The 21972-nt window shown below is 37.8% G+C and overlaps 1 protein-coding gene across 1 annotated transcript in view; it reads right to left on the reverse strand.

Moving 5' to 3' along the window:
* The window catches only part of DNAH8 (dynein axonemal heavy chain 8), a 291803-nt gene that overhangs the window by 159202 nt on the left and 110629 nt on the right, over positions 1 to 21972 (reverse strand). Inside the window, exons 33-41 of the mRNA XM_057698986.1 lie at positions 21761 to 21898; positions 21360 to 21600; positions 15519 to 15718; positions 12581 to 12734; positions 11028 to 11191; positions 9795 to 9897; positions 8652 to 8756; positions 8125 to 8286; positions 2756 to 2980 (exon numbers count right to left, since the gene is read on the reverse strand). Of these exons, the coding sequence (XP_057554969.1) occupies positions 2756 to 2980; positions 8125 to 8286; positions 8652 to 8756; positions 9795 to 9897; positions 11028 to 11191; positions 12581 to 12734; positions 15519 to 15718; positions 21360 to 21600; positions 21761 to 21898 (1492 nt within the window). The remainder of the gene's footprint in view (positions 1 to 2755; positions 2981 to 8124; positions 8287 to 8651; positions 8757 to 9794; positions 9898 to 11027; positions 11192 to 12580; positions 12735 to 15518; positions 15719 to 21359; positions 21601 to 21760; positions 21899 to 21972) is intronic.

The following is a 21972-nucleotide window of genomic DNA, read 5'->3' on the forward strand; positions in this document are numbered from 1 at the left end:
CAAGAGGTACTGAGCTCCCACCACCATGGATAGAAACCAGGTGAGCGTGTTTAGGAACAACATCCCACCACAACCACATTCTATGGTGCTTCATGGCTTTGCGTCAGCAAACTTGGACAAACCCCAGTCCTGCCCACTCAGGGGCATCAACACAGGAAGTAGCAATGGTCCCCTTTACTGCTCCTCAACCCAGGGCCCACCTCCAGGTTATTCAGCTGACACTAAAAACTCTGGTAACTGTACAATGCTCAGTTCTCCATCTAATCAAGTCTTCATGCTATTTATGGTCTTGCTTTTTGTTGTCGTTTCGTGTTTGTGATATCCCTTCCCCCTCCAGGTAAGAATTCTGTCTTCCCTCTTAAAGCACAGTTTATATTCATCATCTTAAAAGAGCTACTTTCCGGTAACATAGTCCAGTGCCACTCGCAGGGACCCTGTTCTGTAACACAGGACTCTCAGCCTTGGAGATGCAATCAGCTAGCTACTTTGAACAATCCAATAAGACGGTTAACAGGGGGTGGAGGAGGAAAAAGTAAAGAATAGCTAATGTTTATTGAGTTGTTACTGTATATCAGGCTATTGTAAGCATTACACATGGAAAAATAAAATGCATATATGCTGGCCATGAGATCCCATTTTACTTGGAATGCAAACTGACCATGAGTTCAGTAGCAATTAAGACAAAAAGAAAACAGTTTCATAGTTTTAATTGTGTGTATGTTTTTAAAAATCCATTCTGTATGGAAAGTAAAGCTGTGCTCAGCATTCCGATTTTAAAAAGAAATTTCTTCCATGAGACTTCAGCTTTAAGAGTCAGTGAGGGACTTCCCTTGTGGCACAGTGGCTAAGAATCCGCCTGCCAATGCAGGGGACACGGGCTTGAACCCTAGTCCGAGAAGATCCCACATGCCACAGAGCAACTAAACCCGTTCGCCACAAATACTGAGCCTGTGCTCTAAGGCCCATGAGCCACAACTATTGAGCCCACGTGTTACAACTACTGAAGCCCACGTGCCTAGAGCCAGTGCTCCATAAGAGAAGCCACCGCAATGAGAAGCCCGTGTACCACAACGAAGAGTAGCCTCTGCTCGCTGCAACTAGAGAAAGCCTGCACACAGCAAGAAGACCCAATGCGGCCAATAAATAAATAAATAAATTTATAAAAAAGAGTCAGTGAGAGATGTTATAGATAGCCTCAATAGTACACTCTTAGCAGGTACAGTAAAGGACTCCACATGAATGTTTCTCGAAGTGGACTTCAAGGAAAACCAAAGAATAACAGTAATTGATTCAGTGAAAGCACATCTATAGAAGGCCAAAGGAATATGGTCTAAGTATGCGGCTTCTTGATGTTTAACTTAAAACAGAGAAATCCAAGAGCAGTGTTTCCTGAACTTTAATATACACATGAGTCACCTGGAAACCACAGTGAAATGCAGATTATGATTCAGTAGGTCTGCAGTGGGTATGATGGGGAGGCTGAAGTTTCTGCTTTTCTAATGAGCTCCTACATGAGGCCAATGCAACTGGTTGTCATATAACACTTTGAGAAAGAAGGATCTAGATTACAGGGGAATAGACGGGCTACATGCCCTTCAACCTTCAATAAATACAACTTATCTGATCAGAACTTTTGATACAAGTTTGAAACAAGTAGCCTGGAATCACAGTCTCTAAAAAACGTCCCAAGTTGCAATGAATTATGCGTCTCTGATGAAGGAAAAAGATGCCTTAAAGACAGATCAAATCAAATAGAATAAAGCAGTGGTAGTTAAAGACGAAGATAGTCAAAATGGTCGAGTATCAAAACCACCTGGGGCCCCTACCCCATAACAGACAGCTACTGCTCAAGACCACTAGTTAGGGTTCTATTTCCGAAGGGAATTCAAATATACCTCTTATTCCCACTCTGAAGAACCTCGCCCAAATCAAACCCATGATGCCCTGTTGGACGTTATCAATTGAATAGCCATGAGAGTTCCCTGAAGCTTGGTTCTATTCAACCTGGACTTCTTTCACAATTGGCTCATCTGTTGGAAGAGGTAATCTAGAAGACATGACCTCAGGTGGACCCACAAAACTGGAAGGACCCAGGCAACTGGAGGCTCCTCACTGCCTTCCCTGTTCTTGGAATGGGTGTTCTGCCCACTGTTCCCACAGTGGGGCTGTTTTCAAAGACTCAGCCTTGAGACAGCAATGGGTTGTTGAGACCATCTAGATGGTGTATGTAACAGTTAAGGCCTCTATATAAGCTTATAAAATTCTGGCAGACAAATGCAGAGATCTACGCCTCTTGTGGCTGCCCAAGACAAGCCACGCGAGTAAATTTCCTTGCTTATTAAAATTTCCACCTACCAATCTGGAGCAGCATACCTCTCTCTTCAGGCTCTCCTTGCCCTCTGAGTACAGGGGCCAAGTTTTGAACAAACATCATCATAACTCATGACCAAGGCCACCTAAATTATATCCCATCCCTGGTTATTGGTTTAATGAACAATTAGCTTGAATCACATCAGTTGATTCCAGACTTTCAGAATGCCAAATGTGAATATACACATATGATTGTTAAAACTTCCAAATATAGATATTTGTAGACATTTTATAGGCAAAGATAGTTGTGAAAAAGGACCAAGCAGATGGAAGGTTCATTTAAGTTAAGAAATATGTATAATACTTAGCTGTTTATTATTAGAAGCACTAACTTATTAACTAGTACACTAAATTATTTTAAATTTTTTAAAAAATGATACTTTACCAAGTCATCAAAAATATCTCTCTGATGCACATGGATGGTAATTAGAGTTTCAAATTTCACTCTATCAAACTTGCTCAGGTCATGTGTTGTCTGACTAATTAGAGTATTTAGAATATCCAAAAATTTCTGATTGGTCACTTGCATGATTTTCCTGTCATCTTTTGCATTATTTAAAGCCTCTTCTGAATCATGTGTCCACAACATCTGAATTCCTAGAAGCCCAACCTACAAATCCAGAAGACAAATAAATTTACCAAATATTTAAAGCACATCTTCAATAAAATTTAGTGGTCACTTATTCACATAAAAGCGAACAGTGTTACTGATTTTAAACTTAAAAAGGGACATGCATTTCTCCACTCCCAAAGGGGAAAAGCATTTAAAGTTCTAACTATTGATTACTTAATTGTTTCAATGTAGATAGATAAATAATAATTTAAACAACTGCTATGATTTATGGAATTGTATGTGCATTAATGGAAGATGCTTGGGAAATTTTTCTATAGAGGGCCTGAGACCCACATACCTTCACACAGTGATTTTTCTTTCTCAAGAAAAGAAACGGAATTAGTAGACTATCGTGTATTTTTCTTCAGTAGGGTTTCCAATCTTCTTCACATCGTCTAAAAAGGATATGCTGCCTATCTCTTTTCTTAATCTCACTCTCTCTCTAATTCCATAGCTTTACCTACATCTACTTCTCTGTCTATATACTTATCCATGAGAGAGAGAGAGAGAGAGAGAGAGAGAGAGAGAGAGAGAGAGAAAATGAGAAGGGGAAAAGCTTGTCCTTTGTCTCCTGATGAAGGCATAAGGAAATTGTGAGTAGACTGTCACCTTACCTATAATTTCTGCCCGAGGAAAGGAAATAAAAGTGGTCTTCAAAACATGCAACCGTCACCCCCTGACTGCAACAACTGTCCCTTTGGGAACTTTTGTTCATCCCCAGAGTCAAGCAACAGACCCAAGATTATTTGGACCAAAAAGGAACTCCACATCTGGTAGAGGAAGGAAAGTGTGGGAGGGCACGTGGGTACTGCAGGCACAACATTCAATGTAGGTAAACCAGGAATAAAACCCTTTCCTTTTCCCTGCTTCCTCTGGAACTTCAATAATTTTCCTGCTAGAGCAGTGGCCAGTCCTAGGGTCTGAAGGTGAAGATAAGTGAAGCACCTGGCTGAGAGGAGCAATGGGATGTGGAGGAAATAGCGGCTGTCAGGAAGCTCCCCAAAGCAAGCAGATTCTCTTTGCACAAAGCAAAGAGAAACAATACAGAAACAGCAGTGTAAGGCTGTCTGATTTAAAGACCAAACAGGCCTGCAGACGCTGCAAAATCACTACATAATGGTACATTCTAAACGCTGGTCTTAAAATGACTATCCTGGGGACTTCCCTGGTGGTGCCTGCCAATAGTTGAGAGTCTGCCTGCCAATGCAGGGGACAGGGCTTCTATCCCTGGTCCAGGAAGATCCCACATGCCATAGAGAAACTAAGCCCATGTGCCACAACTACTGAGCCTGCGCACCACAGCTACTGAAGCCCTCGCACCTAGAGCCCATGCTCCTCAACAAAGAGTAGTCCCCGGTCACCACAACTAGAGAAAGCCCAAAGCAACAGAGACCTAAAAATAAATTTAAAAAATTTTTAAATGGTCCACATCAAAAAAAAAAATCTTAAAATGACTATCCTGAGTCACCAAGAAAAGACTAAATTATGTTTTTTACTAGGTTTAAGAAGGCAGGGGACTTCATGGTGAAAACTGGAGGATGTTTCATTACAATAAAAAACAAAATAAGAATGTTCGTTCTCATCAATATTATTTGATGTCTATAATAAGCACATTAAAAAATACTGAAAGGGAATACATGAAAATGTAAACAGTCATCATTTCCTGGTGGTGGAAATATGGGGAACTTTTATTTTCACTTTCATATTTTTCAAATTTTCCCCAAATTTTGCAGCAAGGATCCATTGTGTTCATAACCTTAAGAATATATTTGAGGGACTTCCTAGGTGGCGCAGTGGTTAAGAATCTGCCTGCCAATGCGGGGGACAGGGGTTCGAGCCCTGGGCCAGGAAGATCCCACATGTCACGGAGCAACTAAGCCCGTGTGCCACAACTACTGAGCCTGCACTCTAGAATCCATGAGCCACAACTATTGAGCCTGTGTGCCACAACCACTGAAGCCCGAGAGCCTAGAGCCTGTGCTCCACAATGAGAGAAGCCACTGCAATGAGAAGTCTGCGCACCGCAACAAAGAGTAGCCCCTGCTTGCCACAACTAAAGAAAGCCCATGTGCAGCAATGAAGACCCAACACAGGCAATAAATAAATAATAAATAGATAAGTAAATAAATGTATAAAAAATAAGTTAAAAAAAGAATATGTTTGAAGAGAAAACAGAAGTGAAATTTTAAGCAGTTTTAGACAAAAAATTAACATTGTAATGGGCAAATTTACTTGGGAAAACTGCCTTTTTTTAAAAATTAATTTATTTATCTATTTTTTGGGGGGTACACCAAGTTCAATCATCTGTTTTTATACACATATCCCCGTATTCCCTTCCTCCCTCGACTCCCCCCCCCACCCTCCCTTGAGTCCCCCCCACCCTCCCCATCCCAGTCCTCCAAGGCATCGTCCATCCTTGAGTTAAACTCCCTTTGTTATACCACAACTTCCCACTGGCTATCTATTTTACAGTTGGTAGTATACATATGCCTGTGCTACTCTCTCGCTTCGTCTCAGCTTCCCCTTCACCCCCCAAACCTCGAGTTCTCCAGTCCATTCTCTGCATCTGCGTCCTTGTTCTTGTCACTGGGTTCATCAGTACCATTTTTAGATTCCGTATATGTGAGTTAGCATACAATATTTGTCTTTCTCTTTCTGACTTACTTCACTCTGTATGACAGACTCTAGGTCTATCCACCTCATGACATATAGCTCCATCTCATCCCTTTTTATAGCTGAGTAATATTCCATTGTATATATATGCCATATCTTCTGTATCCATTCATTTGTTGATGGGCATTTAGGTTGCTTCCATGTCCTGGCTATTGTAAATAGTGCTGCAATAAACATTATGCTACTTGTTTCTTTTGGGATTATGGTTTTCTTTGGGTATATGCCCAGTAGTGGGATTACTGGATCATATGGTAGTTCTATTTGTAGTTTTTTAAGGAACCTCCAAATTGTTTTCCATAGTGGCTGTACCAACTTACATTCCCACCAACAGTGCAGGAGAGTTCCCTTTTCTCCACACCCTCTCCAACATTTGTTGTTTCCAGATTTTGTGATGATGGCCATTCTGATCAGTGTGAGGTGATACCTCATTGTGGCTTTGACTTGCATTTCTCTGATGATGAGTGATGTTGAGCATCTTTTCATGTGTTTGTTGGCCATCTGGATGTCTTCTTTGAAGAAATGTCTATTTAGGTCTTCCACCCATTTGTGGATTGGGTTATTTGCTTTTTTGATATTGAGCTGCATGAGCTGCTTGTATATTTTGGAGGTTAATCCTTTGTCCGTTGTTTCATAGGCAAATGGAATTTAAAGAGTAATATACAGATGACATGATACTATACATAGAAAATCCTAAAGATGCCACCAGAAAACTACTTGAGCTAATCAATGAATGTGGTAAAGTTGCAGTATACAAAACTAACAGACAGACTTCAGGACATGGGGAGGGGAGGCCAAAGGGGAAGCTGGGACGAAGTGAGAGAGTAGCATTGACATACATACACTACCAAATGTAAAATAGATAGCTAGTGGGAAGCTGCTGCATAATACAAGGAGACCAACTCACTGATGGGTGATGACTTAGAGGGCAGGGATAGGGAGGGTGGGAGGGAGCCACAGGAGGGAGGGGATATAGGGATACATGTGTAAGTACAGCTGATTCACTTTGTTGTACAGCAGAAACTGGCACAACACTGTAAAGCAATTATACTCCAATAAATATCTGAAGGGAAAAAATGGAAAAAAAAAAACCAAAAGCACAATCTTATTTTCTAGTCCCTAGCTGTTAAAAAAAAAAGGGTAATGTATATATTGAATTAATATATTGAATTAATATACAAAGAATGAATATATATATATATTCATTACTTTTTAAAGCAATTTTTCCAGAAAACTGAAATATGCCCACTACAATGTTAAGATTTTTATCTAAAAATCTTTGTGTGTGTGTGTATATATATACACACACACACATACACACACACATACATTAAATAAAGTCCTAAAAGTTAGTCAACTTTCCTACTATATCCTGTTCAACTTTACCACTGCTTTAAATTTACTTTTCAAATTTTCCAACTTTAATCCTGTATCTCCTTCAGAGTATAAAGGGTGATCAAGCTTTCCCGAGAAAGGGAAAGTATGTTGATTTAGTCTAAGGAGCTATTTTTCTCAGCTTATCAAGTAAGGTATTTTATAAAGCTTTATGACAAAGGTAATAATGCTAATAAGAATACTAAAGTTTGCCAAGGATATTATATGATGTAAAAACAACATTAAAATATTCTCTCCAATGAAGGTTGATTTTATGTCTGTACTTGTGGTGTTTGAATAATTTTATATCATTTCAGCTGTCTCCACTGTGTGTACAGTAATACAGGATTTGGAGTTCGGGTTGGGAGGAGCAGCTGGGGAAGCAAAACCTGCCTATATTTTCCTTGGATAGCTCTTGCCTTCTATTCCACACTGTCTCTGACCCAGATCACAAATTATCACTTTTCATTTATCTTGCTGAAAATGTAATGAAACCATTAGCTCTTCATTTTCTATGTCCAGTTTTAATAATACCTGGCACATGACAATGCAATTCTAAGAGCCAAACGGCAGGAGAACTGTTCAAGAGAACACCTGCTCCAGCCTCTTCAAGGTCTTCTCTCTTTAAAAACTTAGTCGCATTTAACAGATTATGCCAATTTGTAATTACTTGAAGTGAAAATAAACAAAAGGCAAGATGGGTTTCATTTCAGGAAAAGATATGCACCTTCCTTTTATATATTCCATATCCATATCTATATTTGTGTCTATAATTAGTTATGTATAAATAGATATAGACAGATGTTTTATACATAGATAGGTGTCTGTTATACATAACATTTCCAATTAGTGCTTTAGTCTCAGTGAATATCCTCGATGGTGGAAGAACAGTGGCAAATCCTCTTCTAGGGGACGGGATGGGCTGGCCTAGAATGGTGTGGGTGGACAAACAGATGGACCAGCAGGTGGTTGGGGGCTGAGGGTGGGTGGGTCTCTGTAACTAGCTGAAAGCTAGAACAGCCTCCACATCACCAGGCTAACTGCCTCCTGAATATCTTTCCCCCTTATTTTGCTATTTAAATGTCATGTATTCTCACCTGTGCTGGAAAGTGATGGAGAAAAGGTAAGAGTTGAAATCCTGAATCACTGATTTGATAGAATGCAGATCTAATTATATTATGTAATGACGACATCTGCATTTTTAACAGGTCCAAAAGCCAAATCTCCACGGGACCTTTGGCCATAACAGGATTATCCAACTAAAAAATATATTACAAATATATTACAAATTCATAATAATTTAGTATTTTTACAAATGTCATAAATCATAGTACCTCAAGGCAAAGCAAACAATTTCACACAAAATATTTAAAACATGAGTAAAATCAACTAATACTATATGTGGAAAGAACTATAAAGGCCATCTGGTCTAAAACTTTCATTGTACAGATGATAAAGTGAGTCTCAGAGAAGTTGAATGAGTTATCCAAACTAGTCTGGGGCTACAGAACTAGAACCCGACTCCAAACCACCCCCCCCCCACTTCTTTCATAAGAGAAATGCATTCTCCTTAAATCTAAATTTTTAAAGAAATCCTAATAAAATTTTAACCAAGTTAGATTACAATAATTTTTTCTCCTTCTCTTGATACGACAGCCATGATACGATCGTAGTCTTTTGCATGAAAGGTCACCTCATTTATGTTGTCAGACACCGCAGGGAGATGTGGCTATAGGAAAGCATAAGACAGAGCAAACACATCATACGTGAGGTTAAACACAAAAGCCACTGAGACGTTTTTAGAAGCTTTAGTATTTTTTACATTTGTAAAAGATTAAGAATTTACTTCATTGTCTCCAAAAAAAAAAAAAAAAACCAAAACCAAAAACAAACTCTTCTTTGACCCTTGACTAACTTGGAAGCCCACTTATTAAAATCCAGCCCTAGAGAATGGTTCCTCCAAGACCTACAAATGCCCCTCTTACATTATGGAGATTAGACTAGTAACTGTGGCCTTCCTCCCGACGGACACTGAACCGCATGGTCCCTGCCCTCTTGCATCCCAGGGACAGCTCAGTCCTTCTCTCTTGGCTCTATGTCTGCCTTACACAGCTTCTGCTTTCCTCCTTTCCTTTCTCATCCCCGCAACTCCATGGAAACCAACAAGGAAGGTATTATTAGCTGTTTTCCAGATTCCCAAACCAGAAACAACCCTGAGTTGGGTGTTTCAGTGCCTCCCACACCCAGTTCTCCATAGTTTTTCTCTTCTTTCTGGAAGTATTGCCCTTGGAAATGGCAATAAAAGCTTTTGAAAAGCCTTCAGGACAAAAAAAAAAGGACAAATTCAAATCACAATCCCTATTTGATCTAAGAATATTTAGATTAAAATACTCATAATAATGAATTACATTTTGTGAGCACATACTGTGTGTCCAGCACTTTTCAATGAATTATCTCGTGTAATCCTTATGACAATCCCATGAGGCGGAAATGATTAATATCCTGATTTTACAGACAAGGAAACTGAGGCACAGGAAAATTTAGAAGCTAGCCAAGGTCACCCAGCTGTTGAGTTGCATAATCGGTGACTCTTGCCTCAGGCTGATGGGCTCCGAATACAAAGGAAATAAGATATTTATAACCAATGCAATTTTTAATACTCTTCTTTCCTCACTGCACTTTTAAGACGTTAACTTCATTTTTATTTTTTTTAATACATGGACTGTGGAAAAAAGGGATTTAGGTAATAGATATTTAAATTACCTACTTGTATGGTATGAGAATCACTGGCTTGTCCAAGAATTTCCAGGAGAACTGGATCAGATACAAAGAAGAATCTTGGAAATAATAATCGCTTCTTCTCCAAATACCTTTAAATAAAATCACATTACCAAATGATTTTCTTCTGAATTATTAATTTTGGGGTTTTTTAGCCAAGACACAATCACTAACATCAATAAGATAGCAGCAAAAACCTACAGCCATTTCCCATTTGCCTCTGAAATGTCTGGTTAGAATGAAAGTCCTGCTGCACAATAGATGGCATTTGGGAAAACAAGTGGAAACAAGAAAGAGATTCAGAGCAAGACTGCCCCGTCATCTACTGTCTTCTTTCTCATCAAGAGCCCACCTGCAACCTTTCTAAGAGTACTGCGAACCTCATGGTTTAAACCCAGGGCAAACACATAATTTATCTCCAAACCAGGATATTTTTATAGTGAAAGGGGGGACAAATAGCCATTCAGCCAGGACAGAGACATAAATTTGGACAAACCAAGATATACTGTCACCCTATTTCAAGTAGAAATTGAGAATGAACTGCCTCTTAAGAAAATTATCTGTGAATTTGTCTGGTTAATTGTCCTCTGAGTGCACATCTCTACTCCATGCCTGTAGTGTGTTGACTGGCAGCCCCCAAAAGACATCCTATTCCCTGGAATCTGTGCACATGGCCTCATCTGGAAAAAGGGTCTTTGCAAACATACTGAAGTTAAGGATCTCAAGAAGAGATCACCTTGGATTATCCAGATGAACCCTAAATCCAATGACAAGTGTCCTCATAAGAGACACACAGGAAGAAGAGAAGAACATATAAAGACAGAGACAGATTGGAGTTATGCAGCCACAAGCCAAAGATAATCCTAGAGTCACCAGAACCCGGAAAAGGCAAGAAAAGATTCTCCCTACAGCCCTCAGAAGGTGCTGCTACCTTGATTTCAGACTTCTGGCCTCCAGAAGGGTGAGAAAATAAATTTCTGTTGTCTTAAGCCACCCAGTTCGTGGTACAACCCTACAAAACTAATACAATGCCGTAACTCACCCACCATCAACTTGAAGGTGTCTTTTTTTGCAGAGAAATTAAATTTATGTGAAATGTTAAATTCCTAACACCACCTCAACCACCACACCAAACCAGAAATGCAGTCAATTCTATTAACTTGTTTGGGATAAAACACCATCACATATAAAATGACAGGTAATTAAAAAATTAAACTCTTACCCTGTAAGTGACTTCTGACAGACTTCTAACTGTTCGTGTAAATGAGGTAAAAGCTGCCCCATGGTTTCATCTCCAACACAGCAGCTGATCACATTGGGGTTCTCATGAGCTCGCTGCATTATCTTTATCCATGACTTGTCAATGTTCTGAAAACGTTTTGCTTCCTAAAAACAAACCTGTAGTCAGTAAAAGTTGGCATGTGGATAATTGAATGAGGCAAAGTCTTCACTTTGGCATCTCCTATAGTTCTTCAAACCAGCCTATTAGTCTCAGGCTACATAATTTAAAGGGGCAATTTTTTTTCATCTGAATTAACTCTGAACAACAGAAACCCAAAGCCATAAAACTGCTTGTTGGAATGCTGCTCTGTCACAATGGGGTTTATTACTGACTTGTTTCCTTCCATTTGATACATTTTTCAAAGTGCCACATGATTAATTTGCAGAGCTATCAACTTAACTTGTAAACCTAGTCCTTTAGCACCCCAGGTGTTTTGGTTTGATGAGCAAACTGAAGAAGCATGAAAATAATTTGATCTTAGTATCTTTGGAATAATTACAGCTTAATAGTACCCAGGAAAAAGAAAAACAGTAAAAATCCAAAACAAAGCTTCATTTACATTTTTGCAAATGAAAATTTTCTATTTACCATGGATGATATTAAGCTTTGCATTCAATTGCAAAAATGCCTTCAGAAATTGGCATAATCTTGCCTCTATTAAAACTTTTAAGTGCACTTTTAAAAAATAAAACTTTCTGATTAAAAAAGAAAAGATTTATGTCTTAAAAATGTTACAAAGGGAAACCAGCTATTTTCAAAATGCCTCTACCCTTGATTTTTAATTTATAGATATGCCATAGGCATGGAAATTCAAAAGAGTAAGCCTAATTTTACGAGAGGAAAATTACCTTCATAGAATGAAGTTATTAGTAAGTTACCAGCATTAATTTAAAAGGTCCCATAAAGCTGTTTTAAAGAATTTGTTACAGGCTTCTAAGGCTAAGTTTCCTTGCCTCATGTTTCTGATCTATTAGTTAACTTACTAATAGCTAATCTGTGCTTACAGAATACAGATTATTCTAACTTCTGCTCTCAGAGGACTATTAGAAGTCTAATTTTTAGGAGAGATGAACTATTATAATTTAATAGTATCATATTCTAATGTGCCTCACCTCCTCAGACAACCTGGAGATTTGAAAATTATGTGAGTTTCTTCTTTCTACTAATGTAAATCAAAGGTCAGCACTTTTCTTTTAAACTTTTTGTAAAGGGCAAGATACTAAATATTTTAGGCTTTGTAGGCCATGTGGTCTCTGTTACAACTATTCAACTCCGCTGCTGTAATGCTAAAGCAGCCACAGACAGAACATAAATGAATGGACGTAGCTGTATTCCAATAAAACCGTATTTACACAAACAGGTAAGTTGGCCATAGTTTGCAAACGCCTGGTGCAAATAACCAAGACATGACCATACGTCTTTCTGAAGAGTTTTACAGATAGAGATAACATACACCAAATTATTCTGTTAGCAGTTATAAAAACCATATTTACCTGAGGTAGCTGTTTGGCAATATCCCCACCTACAAAGACAGCTTCAAGATAAACCCAAAGGTTCTGGACTACTAGCCACTCTTCAATTATATCTGAGGAAGTGGACAACTTATACACCCAATTCTGGATATTTTTTTTAAACGGAGCATTATATCTAAAAAGTGAGAACGGAAAGATATTACATTTTAAGGAAGATTCAGAAAATAGTATGGCTTAGCAAAGTAAATTATAGGAGAAACATTCCTTTGACAATGAACATTTTTTCCTAAAAAAAAAAAAAAAGGAAGCTCCTATTAAATTTCATACAGTTAATGAGATGTTTGCATTTTTATGAATAAAGCATACAATTATAGTAATTTCACTTATTGTTCCCATGTATCAGTAACAAACTAAAAAATTCCCCAAGTTTTAAGCCACAGAGGTCCAAAAAAGGAAGTGTGCTGGTTGCTCCTCGGAGTAAAGGGAAAATGAGGAATAAGATGGCTTTCCAAGACTTCTGTGAACCAAATCCAAGTGGTGACTGCCATAAGAATAACATATAGGGCACTGTTGTTACTGGTCTATATGCAACTACTACCACAAGGCCAGGGTCAAGCTTGGGGCCCGATGTCCACTACAGATGTGCTCTTCCCACCCACAGATGGCTAATTTCACCAGGTGCTGTGCCTAGATTCCACTACCCCTCAAAAGCCTGGTTCCTGTTTTTCCACCATCAGGGCTAGATGAAGCATTCATGAGAATACAAGGCTTCCAGAAAGCTGGGCACAACTAAGAAAGACAAGAAGTAGAATGGATGCCATGAGGAAGTGACAGGAAGATACTGGGTAAAAAACTAATTAACTACAGTTGAATTAAGAAGCTGACTTCAGTTTGTGGCAATGGCAAGTAGCTTTGAAGCTGTGTAGTGGAATTCCCCAGTGAGTAGCATTTGTTGAGTACAGTCTTAAAAGTTTTCTTGATTCAGGACAGGATGACTTTGAAGGGGCTCACATAAAGAATGGGGTTCTTCTGGGTATAATATGATGTCTGAGTGTAACCCTTCATGTCTATGGAAGCCTATGTTATACACGGAGGTATAAAGGGGTTGTACAAAAACTGTCCCAAGGAGGTAGATGCATTGATCTGGCAGCAAGAGGCATTTTTCTCAACACCCAATTTATGGTGTCCATCTGGCCATCAGTCTAGAGCTGAAAGGCAGTCAATACGCCAAACAAAACAAAACAAAACAAAAAACCCCTTCAAAATCAATACACAAAGACAAAGATGGTATGGATGGGCATTTCAGGGAGTTGAAGCACATAGATATTTGGAGCCAAAAATAATTTTGCACAGAATTAAAAAAAAAGTCATCTTTGATGGTGTATAACTTCCCAAAAAGAAAAAAGGAGATCTGAAATAAAATCACTAATGACCAGTTTTTGTTGTTTGGCCAGGTACCTGCATTGCACAACTTTGTGTGCTGGAACCTGTTCATGACAGACAGGAAGGCCCATGGAACCCCAGGGAATCAGGGACCCACCTGGAAAGTGTCACAATCCAGGCATCCAGGTGAGTCAAGTCTCACCCATGTAGATACACAATTTCCTTCTCACATCTCTAGGGTAGCCATAGAGATGCAGCTGGCACTGCCTGCTACAAGATCAGTCTGTGGCTGGCTCTGGAAGAGGCTTTCTGGGTCAATTTGGTGCTGCAAAGTTCTCTAGGAGGAGAATCTCCCAGAGTATTGTGACTTCTTAGATATCCTTGTACTTCTAGCAGGGCCTCAACATTGAGTTTACTAGTACCATAAATAAGTACTATACTATTCAGGTTATACGCAAGTTAAGAATGAAATTAAGAAAGGCTTCAAGTCCTGAATTCCTGGGCCACACACCAGGTTCAGGTGAATTTACTGCCCTTCTTCAAGAGGTCATCATTCAGGGAATCAAGATGGCAAAATCTGCAGTGAACCATGGGGAAGTAGCAGCCTGTGAAGTCTAGGAACCACTGAATGGCCTATGGTCACCTTTGCCAGGTGATTTAGATTCCCTGAAAGCAGAGGATGCACCCTAGGAGTTTAACCCCAAAAATTTCAACCCAGAACTCCCAGAACTAGGAGATTTGTGAGTTAGTGCATTATCCAAATAAAAGACTGCCTCTGGGCCAGAGGTCATGCAGGATGTCATTCATTAAACAGTGATCCCAACCTGGAGATAGGGTATTAGAATTCACATGGACACGGACCTCTGTTAATGACCTCTGAAATAATGTGACATATTTCTTAGGTGTGTTAGGGTAAAGACCAGTTAAGAATTACGCGATAGGCAGTTAGGGGATTAGAGGTTGCTAATGCCCAGACCTGACAGTATACTTAATCTGACTGGATCCCATTTCCTAAAGCTGCACTTGAGATCACAGTCACTTTCAAGCTGGCTCAGTAGTCCAATGATGGACAGGTTACCTCATTTAGGCTGCAGTGGACCCAACACCAATACAGTCACTTTCACCATAAAAAATCCAAGTGGGTAAGTGTCAAGCCCCTAACTATATCCTTCATGGGTTGACAGATTCCTTTCCTGGGCCTTTGGGTGAACACTTGAGCAGGTCTAGCCAAGGAGGGCAATGGTGAAAAATCACAGAATGAAAGAGAAAGAAGATACAATGAAGATGTCATCTTGGTGAGGAGTCAAGATGTTCAGGAGATGAGCTTCCAATTTGGGGGAGAATAATTATGATGGGGCCCACCAGGAAAAATAGGAAGGGGAGGTGAGTACCATTAAATAGGAGATCGAGGCCATGATTACTAGAGAAATTAGGCAATTTATGTAAGAACAAACAAGAGTCAACACTTTGGGCCAGAATCTTGTGTTGTGCCACAGTTACAAAATTGAGCTTTTATCTAAAATTATATAACCCTAAGTACTAAATCAAAACCTTCCCTTACAAATTATAAAATTACCTGTTGCTTAGTAAGGAACCTAGGACCATTAAACTATCCTCCATCAAGGTGATAATCTCTCCCGATTCAGTTCCTTTGAGCAGGAGCTCTCCCTTTCCCTTAAATGCTGCAAAACTCAGGTTCTGGTTGGTCCAATTCTCAATCACTTGAGTCAGCTTGGCTTCAATATCCTTCTCCTTGATGGCAGATATGCAAATATCCTTCAGAGGAAAATCAAAGAATATGTCATGACATTTTCAATTACAAATTAAGTGCATTTAAAATCATAGAATTTTTTTAGCTTGGCCCTAGTAGTCACTGGGTCATTTTATGGCCAAGAAAACCAAGGCTCAAGATGATTGTGTTGCAAGTTCAAACGAGAACCTTCTGACACTCTGACTACTAATTATTTTACTGTACCACCTACATGAGATAATGAAACTTAAATCATGTTTCTTGTTTATATTTTTAACTGGCATTTTTCAGCCAAAATGGATATAATCACAGCTGCTCTATCTCAGCAGCTTGCTATGAGAAGCAAATGAAAATATATGTGCGACTCTTTTGAACTCTTTAAAGTAACATATAAACATTGCTATGTTCCTGCCTGTTCTGACCCTAATATGAATATCTCACTTGATTAAAAGTTAATTCTATTTTTAAGGAGTTTTCCTATTTTTCTGAGAATCTTTGATATGAAAGTCTCACAGGGAAAATGAAAGTAAGGTATTCTCCTGAACATGCCTCAATTGATTTTCCTACTTGGAATCACAGAATCTCAGAGATGGGAAGGAATATAAAGGTACAAGGAATTTACACAAATGATCATAATACAAATTAGTGTGTAGTAAGTATAATAAGAGTGGTGTGAACTGTTGTGAGCTCTGAGGAGGGAGAAATGACTTTTGCCAGTAGTCAGGAGGAAAGGCTTCACTGAGGAGGGAGTATCTGAGAATAAGTGGGATTCCAATAGGGGGAGGGAGAGGACATTTTATAGGAAGGCAATAGGCTTCCTTCAGAGGTAGTGAATGAAGTAGCAGTAGGAATCCAGCCAGGCTAATAGCCAGACATATGGGGCAAAGAGAACAGAATGTACCAGTGTAGACAACACTGAGAATCTGTTTTGGGGTGCAAATAGTTAATAGCTGAATCCTAAAATTCCTTGGACTTACAAAGTCAAGCTTTCAAAAAGCACAGCCTATGAATAGCTATACTCTTTTTAAAAAATATTTATCTTCTTTATTTTCTTTATTTTTTTTGGCTGCTTCGGGTCTTAGTTGTGGCACACGGGATCTTCGTTGAGGCACGCAGGATCTTTCATTGCAGTGTGCTGGCTCTTTGTTGTGTCGCTTGGGCTTCTTTCTAGTTGTGGTGTGCGGCTTTTTCTTTCTCTAGTTGTGGCGCGCGGGCTCCAGGGCATGTGGGCTCTGTAGCGTGGCACGCAGGCTCCAGAGCGCATGGGCTCTGTATTTTGCAGCACATGGGCTCTCTCATTGAGGCGCAAGAGCTCAGTAGTTGTGGCACATGGGCTTAGTTGCACTGTGGCGTGTGGGATCTTAGTTCCCCAACCAGGGACTGAACCGCATCCCCTGCATTGGAAGGTGGAGTCTTTACCACTGGACCACCAGGGAAGTCCCTGAATAACTATACTCAAGTGTAAAAACCTACTTGTAAGAATAAGGTGGTCACCAAAGTTTTTTTTAACTCTTTGATTGTTTCCCTTAATAGTATTTGAATAACATTTATAAATAGGGCAAAAATGCTTTGAAAACACAACTTTTGGCATATATATGTTGTTAAAAAGAGGCAGCCCCTCAGAATTCAGGGCTTATGTCTATGAGACCCACAAAGTCATAATGAACTGAGAAATAGTTCTTAAATGGCTTGCTTGTATTCACCCAACCCAGGGCCCAGCACAAAGGCAGCCAGCTAAAAAGCACCCAGTCTTTCTGTAAAAAAAAAGAAAAAGGCCTATTTGCTTAATACACAGATACAGAAAGAGACTCACAACAAAACACATAATTAAAGTGTCAAAAGTTAAAGACAAGGAGAGATCTTAAAATTGACAAAAGAAAAATAACTTGTTAGGTACAAGGGAACCCCCATGAGACAGCAGATTTCAGCAGAAACTTTGCAGGACAAAAGGGAGTAGCACAACATATTCAGTGCTGAAAGAAAAAAACTGCCACCAAGTATACTGTACATGGTGAAGTTGTCCTTCAGAACTGAAAGAGAAATAGTTTTTCAGACAAGCAAAAGACTAAAGTTCATCACCACTAAGTGAGTCTTACGAGAAATGTTAAAAGGACTTCTTTAAGCTAAAATGAAAGGGAGCTAATTAGTAACTCACTAGTAAAGGGAAATAAATAGTAAAGTTCAGAATAATCTAATGTTGTAAAAGGTGGTGGGTTAATCACTTATAAATCTAGTATGAAGTTTAAAAGACAAAATTAGTAAAAATAACTGTAACTATGATAATTTGTTAATGGATACACAATATAAAAAGATGTAAATTGTGACGCCAAAACCAAAATGTGGCGGGGGAAGTAAAAATGTAGAACTTTAGAATCTAGCACTGCAACTTCAGTAGTTAGCAATTTAAAACAGACTGTTGTAAATATAAGTTGTTACATGTAAGCCTTATGGTAATCACAAAGCAAAAACCTATAGTAGATACACAAAAGATCAAGAGAAAGAGATCTAAGCATATCACTGCAGAAAAATCATCAAATAACAAAGGAAGAGAGCAAGAGAAGAAGAAACAAAGGAATTACAAAACACCCAGAAAACAACTAGTAAAATGACAAGTACATAACCATAATAATTACTGTAAATGTAAACTGACTAAATTTTCCAATCAAAAGACAGAGAGTGGCTGAATGGATAAAAAAAAACAAGACCCATCTATCTGCTGCCTACAAGAGACTCACTTCAGATGTACAACACATATAGACTGAAAGCAAAGGGATGTCAAAAGATATACCAAATGGAAACCAAAAGAAAGCTGGAGTAACTATACTTATATCAGACAAACCAGTCTTTAAGACAAAAACTATAATGAGATAAAAATGGTCATTATATAACAATAAAGGGGTCAATCCAAGAAGAGGATATAACACTTGTCATATTTATGTACCCTACATAGGAGAACTGAAATATATAAAGCAAACATTAACAGACCTAAAAGAAGAAATAGATAGCAATACAATCACAGTAGGGGACTTTAATGCCCCACTTTCATCAATGGATAGATCATTCAGACAGAAAATCAATAAGGAAACATTGGCCTTAAACAAGTTAGATCTGATGAGCTTAACAGATGTATACAAAACATTCCATCTAAAAGCAACAGAATACACATTCTTCTCAAGCACACATGCAACATTCTCAAGGATACAGCACATGTTAGGTCACAAAACAAGTCCTAATAAATTTAAGAAGATTGAAATCATGTTAGTATCTTTTCTGACCACAATTGTATGAAACTAGAAATCAGTTACAAGAAGAAAATTGAAAAATTCACAAATATGTAAAGATTAACTACATATTTGGTTATGAACAACCAATGGTTCAAAGAAGAAGTCAAAAGAGAAATAGAAAAAAATACCTTGGGACAAATACAAATGGAAATACAGCATACCAAAACTTAAAGGGATGCAGCAAAAGCAGTTCTAAAAAGGAAATTCATAAAGATAAATCTCACATTAAGAAACAAGAGAGATCTGAAATAAACAACCTAACTTTATACTTTAAGGAATTAGAAAAAGAACAACAAACAAAGCTCAAAGTTAGTAGATGGAAATAACAAAGATCAGAGTGGAAATAAATGAAACACAGACTAAAAAGACAATAGAAAAGATCAAGGAAACTAAGAGCTAGTATTTTAAAAGATAAACAAAAGAGACAAACCTTTAGCTAGACTCACCAAGAAAAAGAGAGAAAGAACTCAACTAAATAAAATCAGAAATGAAAGAGGAGGCATCACAATTGATACCATGCAAATGCAAAAGGATCATAAAAGACTACTATGAACAATTATACACACACGAATTTGACAATCTAGAAGAAATGGATAAGTTCCTAGAAACATACCACCCACCAAGAATGAATTATGAAGAAACAGAAAATCTGAACAGACTGATTAGTAGTAAGGAGATTGACTCAGTTACCAAAACCTCCCAACAACAAAAAAATGTCCAGGATCAGATAGCTTCACTGGTGAATTCTACCAAACATTTAAAGAATTAATACCAGTCTTCTTAAACTCTTCTAAAAATAGGAGAAAATACTTCTAACACATTTTATAAGGTCAGCATTATCTTCATACCAAAACCAGACAAGGACACCACAAGAAAGGAAAATTATAGGTCAGTACCCTGATGAACAAAGATGCAAAGATTCTCAACAAAATATTAGCAAGCTGAATTAAACAATACATTAAAATTATACACCATGATCAAGTGGGATATACTCCATGAATGCAAGAATGTTTCAATACCCACAAATCAATCAATGTGATGATTAACACAATGATGCATAAAAATCATATGATCATCTCAACAGATGCAGAAACAGCTTTTGACAAAATTCAACATCCACTCATGATAAAACCTCTCAACAAAGCAGATATAGAGGGACCATACCTCAACATAGTAAAGGCCATATATGACAAACCCACAGCTAACATCATACTCACTGGTGAAAAGCTGAAAGCTTTTTCTCTAAGATCAGAACAAGGCAAGGATGCACACTTTCGCCACCTTTATTCAATATGGTATCTAAAGACCTAACCAGAGCAATCAGGCAAGAAAGAAATAAAAAGCATCCAAATTGGAATAGAAAAAAGTAAAAATGCCACTATTTGCAGATGACATGATGACATATTATATATAGAAAACCTTAAAGATGCCACCAAAAACTGCTAGAACTAATAAATGAATTTGGTAACGCTGCAGGATTTAAAATCAATATACAAAAATCAATTGCATTTTTATGCACTAATAAGGAAATATCAAAAGAAAAATTGAGAAAACTATTCCATTTACAACTGCATAAAAAAGAATAAAATATCTAGGAATAAATTTAACAAAAAGGTAAAATACCTGTACACCAAAAATATAATACACTCATTAAAGAAACTGAAGAAGGCACAGGTAAATGGAAAGACAATCCACATTCATGGACTGGAAGAATTAATATCATTAAAATGTCTACACTACCCAAAGCAATCTAAAGTTTCAAAGCAACCCCTATCAAAATTCCAATGACATTTTCCAAGAAGTATAACAAAAAATTTTAAAAATTTTATGAAAACACAAAAGACCCCATTTAGCCAAAAAAATCTTGAGGAAAAAGAACAAAGGTGGAGACATAATGCTTTCTGATTTCAAACTATATCAAAGCTATAGTAATCAAAATTGTATGGTATTGGCATAATTTAAAATTAAATAAATAAATTTATTTTAAAAATCTTGGAAAGGAAAAAATATAATAATTTAAAATATTTAACAGACTAGTAGTAAAATGTATAGAATTAGAAGTTTGGAAAATGTTCTGAGGAATTCACCAAAAACACAATACAGAAATAAAATAGAGTTTTTAAATGGAAGTATAGTTACAGGACAAGGAGGATAGATTGAGGAAATCCAAAGCTAAAATATTTCATATAATCATCTTATCTCCTTGAGTTAGCATTATTTTGCAAAACCAAGGAATATTCAGGATCACTCCAAATTTTGAGGGTGCATTTATATAGGGCAATTAGTACACCCTTGAATAAAATGTTTATTTGTACGATCTTCAGAAAAGAAAAAGGAGACATTCTTCACCAGACCATGTGTAAGACCTTATAATCTTATGTACCTCAATGTCATCCTTATTTTTAAGGAGTGGTGCTTCCATGATATTTCTAAGACAAAAAGAATCAGATTCCACATCAAATGGGGTTCCAGTTAACTCGGAGATTCGATCCCAGTGTCTCTGTTTCATTGCCTTATTGGTCATCATTTCTAGTAGAGGACATGACTCACTGAAATCATCAACTCTTCTTTTCAGATCCAAAAAAGCTTGCCAGTCTTTAAGTCCTTTTGGCAGTTTACGACATCTTTCAGAAAAAAAGAAAAAATTATTTCATCTACACATTTCTTTGAAGAAGGTGTTATGAACATAGAGGAATATATCAGAGGATAAGTTCATTTGTGAAATACCTATAGGATCCTAAGACATCACTATAAACAGGTAAATTTAATTCAGTTGAAACTCACCTGTTTTGAAACTCCTGCAGTTCTGCATTAATTTTTTCAATGTCTACATCTCCCCAAAGTATTTCATAATAACCACTAATATTGCCCATGACAGTATCATACAGTCCATATAGCTTCTGCAGCAAGTTGAGTTCCTTTCTGGGAAACCAAATAATTAAATCATTATATTAAAAAAATAAATTCCATTATTGGATAGGCAGAATTCATCTAAT

Source organism: Hippopotamus amphibius, chromosome 11 (genome assembly GCF_030028045.1).
Source record: "Hippopotamus amphibius kiboko isolate mHipAmp2 chromosome 11, mHipAmp2.hap2, whole genome shotgun sequence".
In the NCBI taxonomy this organism is placed as follows: Eukaryota; Metazoa; Chordata; class Mammalia; order Artiodactyla; family Hippopotamidae; genus Hippopotamus; species Hippopotamus amphibius.